The 6,000-nt window shown below is 39.7% G+C and overlaps 1 protein-coding gene across 1 annotated transcript in view; it reads right to left on the reverse strand.

The window, feature by feature from the left end:
- Positions 1-5,693, reverse strand: part of LOC133459559 (periostin-like) — a 29,690-nt gene extending 23,997 nt beyond the window's left edge. The window contains exons 1-2 of the mRNA XM_061739626.1: positions 5,453-5,693; positions 4,704-4,802 (exon numbers count right to left, since the gene is read on the reverse strand). Coding sequence (XP_061595610.1) covers positions 4,704-4,802; positions 5,453-5,571 — 218 coding nt within the window. The 5' untranslated portion in view covers positions 5,572-5,693. The remainder of the gene's footprint in view (positions 1-4,703; positions 4,803-5,452) is intronic.
- Positions 5,694-6,000: the final 307 nt, after the last annotated feature.

A 6,000-nucleotide genomic window follows, 5' to 3' on the forward strand; every position in this document is an offset into this window, starting at 1 on the left:
ACTTGCCAAATGAACCTTAAGGAAGAGAAACGACCTCTGCATTAGTTAGAGTGTGACAACCCCTTGGATCAGGGGTGCTAACATCATTGCACAATAAGGGAGTCCAAATTTGCCAAATTAAGTGTATAATCAGGCAATATCCTCCTACAATACAAGCTGACAATGAAGAGACAAGTAACTGAATCAACATGAAACAGGCCCAGGAGACCAATCTGAAAATCTGGACCGGCAAGGCAGCTTCAGAGCCATCCAAAAATCCTTTCTACAGTCTCATGCAACAGCAGTAACACTAACAATAACAATAACACAACAACACTTCAGATGGTAACAGAGTAAGTAACGTGACTGGCAAAAATCAAAGCAATGAAAAACAGAACTTTTTTTATATAATACAAAAATATTTTGCCCTACACATCAGTCAAATACAACACCATAGTCTCAAAAAGTTTACCAACTCACAGCTCTAATGTTCTTAAGGAAATGTAAGGTTAATACTTCATAGCTTATGTTCAGAAACTGTAAGTATGTCAACATGAAAAGCTGACCGGGGTTTCTGTTGACTCCTTTTCTCTTTTCCTTCGTCATTAATCTCCTGTAACTATTGAGGAGGTCTGAAAGAAAACAAAGTGCACAGTGTACTGTGTCAATTTAATGGGTGTGCAATTTGGAGTGAAAGGAACAACTTATTGAAAGTCTGCAAAAAACAAAGCTCAGGAAATAAACATCCTGGCAGGATTCTGATTGGACCTTTAAACACTGAACAAGACAAAAGAACGCAGCTCAGCAGTTCTCCTCCGATGGTTTACAGGGACCGGGGATCCACTTTACTGCAGTGTTTTGAAAAATTGAGAGAGATATGAGGGAGCCAAAACTGAGCCATCAATCAGTAATGTAATGTTAACTCCAGAATAAATGATCTTATCGTCATACAAGTTCGACTGGGACGTCTCCAACAGACATAGAAACCAATTCAAAAGTGAGTCAAGAACTGGATGCTTAACAGTGCTCCACCAGAGGATACAGAGAATACATGTAACGATGATGTCATTTTAATTTAAGCACCTCGTATGTTAAAACATTTGCTTTCACGAAACTGCTTTATTGCTTAGAGACGAATACTTGAAAATATTATTTCCATTTCAACTTCGAGCTCATGCCGAATGTTTTTCTTTTCGAAATGAACAGTAGGGATTTGTTATCACTGACTAAAGCTTCCCAAAATGACTAACATTTGGCAAATCTCTCCGGTCCACTTTAAGGACTTTGCTATGTCTGTGAAAATGACCAGGCTGTGTTTTGACAGCGTTACATGTTAGACACATAAACATCCATACATGACTGGCAGTCGGGCGGTATGAAGTCATTGCTCCTCGACTGAGCTCTGATGGGATAATAGATGCCGTTGAGACCAGAGACAGAACAAGCCAATTCACTGGAAAAAAAAGAAAGAAAAAAGAAGCGTCTGGCAGAGTCTCTGCATGACACAGCTCAATGTGGCTTCCAGATGAGCAGATGTGAAGGCGTGGGGCAAACACGCACACCTAAATACACACACTAGGTGGGGTTTTCAAACAAAATAAAGGACGCTAGTGTTTCTCTGTTCTGAAGTCAAGTATATACAATAAGCTTTGTGACATACAGTATATCCTTGGTGCTTGCTATGTTCTTATATTTTTAAATGCTGTATCTGTTACTTAAAACCCATGAAGCAAAATGGTTCCAACTTAACTTTCAGTTGATCAGTTGAAGAAACTAAAGCATAAATGGTTTACATAGTATAATTTGATCAATTCGAAAGACACACAAATTCACACAAAAACTATTTGTTCAATGACTGCAGGTGCTCTTAAGGCATGACACCCTGTCCTGACCTTTCCCCAAACTCCAACCTTTTAAGGTGCATTTTATTGTGCAAAAAGCTTAAATTGCACAAGAATTGAGAAGATTCTTTCAGGATATTATCCTAACTGTTGCACCATCGGTGCTTCTTCTGACACCTGCTGATTGCTCCACCAGCCCACAGAAAAACACTTGAAGATACAAACAGCCACTTCTTGGAACCGGACATGTGTCTCTGATCCCTCATCGAGAGCAAATCCAGCTGAGACAGAACCACAGCTGCAGGGTGGATCTCCTCCGCTGCCGAACAATGTCCACACTGTGACCACAGACAGTGGAGGATGGAGGTGACATTTTTATGATTTTACTCAGTTTCTGTTTTCTCCATATTGGTGTTTCTCAAGTATTTGCATCATCAGGTATCAGACTAACTGAACATTTAAATAGAAATTATTAGCCGGTTTTTGAAAAATACGATTAATATGGTCCCTAAATTCAACCTGGTCTCATGGTAAACGATTAAGTAAATGTAAAATCACTGTATCCATGCAGACTGGACAACAGAACAAAACAAAACAAAAAAAGAAAAAACACAAAACACAAAAGAAAACGAAAAAAAAGCACATTTAATAATGACATGAAACAAAACTAAATTAATGTATTCAGATAATGTTTGCGCACCACATCTGTCCTTTCTAACTTAAGCTACTCCTTCAGTTAAAACAAGTTTGTAGAGCTAATTTGAGGCAAATCATGATTAGTCCTTAAAGCTTAAAGCACAGTTTTTATACTTGAGCTATTAAGGTGTTTTTGATGCAAACAAATATATTTAGGCTGGATAGGAGACAACCTTGGGTCACGTCATTGACATGCATGCATATAATCTCACCTGATTGATTTATTTTAAATTATATATATATATATATATATATATATATATATATATATATATATATATAATGACTGAAAATAGAGGAGGTTACCATTAACACGTTCAAATACAGACCAAAGATGAAGTCTTGTGCAAATCATGGACATTATATAGGCAAGTTTATTTGTCTTGTCATGTATAAGACAATTCAAAACTTTACATCAAAACATTTTAAAAGTGCATTAAAAAGTAAGTGTTGAAAAGCAGAATTAAAGAGAGACAGGTGAAATAAAGGTTGTAGTGCATTGTGATGGATTACTGAAATGCAGCAATAAACTAAAATATTTTCAACCAGAGTTTCAGCAGCCCTGGTGCATTCTGGGAGTTTGTTCTATAGGTGAGGAGCATAAAAGCTGAACGCTGCCTAGCCGTGCTCGGTTCTTACTCTGGTACAGTAAGAAGGTCCAGCCCTGACTGTGTGAGGGTTCTGGTAGGTGCATGATGGACCACGAGGTCAAGGTCTGAGACAGTTTGGTTGCTGAGTCTCAGAGAAAAAAAACCTCACCACAACATATCATTTGACAAGATGTATCATAAAATAATTTTGCAATTTGCAAAAGGTGAGGTAGTCAAAAAATATATTTTTTAGCATCTTGAAAACACTTTGTTCGGCGCATGTGTATCATATCTATATCTCCTCAATTGCAGGCTTAACCGCTGGCTGGATGTTCCAGTTGACTGAGAAAATGGTAAAATGGTAAATTGCTTACACTTATACAGCACTTTCCAGCTGTACTCCTACAGCCCCAAAGCGCTTTACACTGTAGAAATTCACCCACACATGCACACATTCACACACCGGTTGTCGGTGGAGCTGCCATATACAACAGCGCTGGCCTGACAACCGGGAGAAAATAGGGGATTCTTGCCCAAGGACACTTTGGTGGACACAAGAGGAACTAGGGTTCGAACCACTGACCTTCAGGTTCATGGGCGAACACTCTACCAACTAAGCCACCTTCCCCACAGAAAAGGTGAGTTTGTTTGCGTGAGTGCTCCAAAATGTGCTTGAGCCTTTATTATAGCATGATGGATTGTGCTCTTTGTTGTCTGCACTCCATTCATGCCTAACAAGGCAGAGCAGCTCCAGCTGGACCTTACACTCCCTCAGCTATTCCTCTATTGATATCATTAAACACAAAATGTCAAGGGAAAATAACATGCTGGCTTAGGTTGGTCTGTTTCTGCAACAAGTTTGTTTTATGGGGCAGCGTTGTTAGCTCTGTGCCCTACTTCCAACCTGGAAGGCCAGAATAAAAATAAATAAATGTTTGATTTGTTTAGAACATGCCCCGCACATTTATCCTTATCAATATGTCTGCTGCTGAACTCAACGCTCTAAACTTAAACATGGACAAGAGCATACTCTAAAACAGCTCTATCAAAGGTCAGTTTGCCTCAAAATAATGATTAACCTTAATCACACGTTCTTACATTTACATAAATGCAGGCAGGATATCAAAGTCTCCACTATCAGTGCTTAAAAGACAGAGGTTTGCTGGTAAGCTCGCCATCAGTGAGCAGCGTGGATATCTGCAGAGCCTCTGATCGGCAGAGCATGCCCAGACTTGAGAGGAAGGGAGGGATGGATGAGGACAAAGAATCTTGTGTGAGTGATCATGTAAGGCTAGCTGGGAGTGGGAAAACCTTACTTTGAAAAAAGAAAAGTAAAATAGCATCAGGTCAGGTGGAAAAAAGTCACACTGGGCTCAAAGTGTGCTGACTGAAGCAGGTCAGTGCAGCAGGGAAATCCAATCAATTCTAAAAGGCAGTGCTACAAAGATTTTGATTATGGGACTAATTTGGAGATGACCACTTAACTTTGCAGGAGGAGTCTCAACTGGGTGTGGGTTGTTGGGTTGGGACCTCTGTGTGTCCAGGGTAAACAACAAAACCACATTTTGATCGTTTCAGTGTTTTTGTAAAGACTTACGCCTTCTTGCCACAGATTGAGCCTTTGTACCAGTTCCTGCAGGTACTGAAGTACTTCTTCTGGGTTCCCAGGACTTGTTGCAGAGCACACACATTTGGCCTGTGAAAAGAGCGGAAGGTGTTGGTGGGGGGGTTATTCACCAAGACAGAGAAGCGCAAGGCCGTGAGTAAGGCTGAGATGTGGGTGGGAGACTGGCGGATGAATTGCATGAGATGGGGAAATGAAAATAGAAGATATGGGGGTTGTTAAGTACATCTGGGAAAAAAGAAGGGTGAATTCATTTTATTTGAACATGCCTGTTCTTATGTCTTCATGCAAATGCTTTTGCCATAACACCCCTGTATAATCCTGAACATATATATATATATATATATATATATATATATATATATATATATATATATATATATATATATATATATATATTTGTCCTGAGAAAATTAACATTAACAAAATGTTGAAATGAAAGAAAATGATTTATAGTGTTGTATATGAGCAATGAAGTGTGATAAACACATGTTGTTAGTTACAGCCTTATTAAGATCAAGTGATGATTTAAAATGATTTATAATTTAAAATGACCTTAAAACTAACACAAATACCTTATATAGTCAGTGATTTGAATAAGCAGAAACATGCAACGTTTGTTCTTCTGTCTGCACACATCACAAGCTGACCAGGCTGGTTAATGCCATCAGTGATCTGCATGAAAAATGTAACTTTTTCTCTCATTCTCGCCATCTCCTTACCCTTCTTTTCTGGCCCGTATGCGGCTGTGGGTGACTATCTTGTCATAGGCTGAAGAATCCACCCTCCCCAGGGTGCAGAGCGCCCCCACCACTAAAGTCACCAGCAGAAGTCGGTCCATCCTGACGAGTTATCAGTCCTCTGTACTTCAAGGGCACTGACACACTCTCTCTTTGGCTTTTTAAATAGACACACACATACACACACACACACACATGCACACAAGACACACAAGGATATGGGAACAAATGCAAGAGGGGTAGCTTTTATACTAACAAGCCTGTCTCTCCAACACACCCACTCTCTCTTTTACTCCCCCACTGTCTTTTCCATATCATGACGTCCTTCTCTCACCCACACACACCCTTCTCTTTAGACAAAACCCTTCCTCCAACTCCCACCCTAGCAGGAGCTTATTGTCTTCTCCTTCCTCATGCTGTTTCATACGAGTTTCACGTGACTTTTTTGACCACCATCACACCCCAGAGCACCAAAGGCACCCAGTAATTCTCTCTCTACAAACACAATAACAGTTTATCTTACAGCTGTC

The sequence above is a fragment of the Cololabis saira genome, chromosome 14 (assembly GCF_033807715.1).
Source record: "Cololabis saira isolate AMF1-May2022 chromosome 14, fColSai1.1, whole genome shotgun sequence".
Classification (NCBI taxonomy): Eukaryota; Metazoa; Chordata; class Actinopteri; order Beloniformes; family Belonidae; genus Cololabis; species Cololabis saira.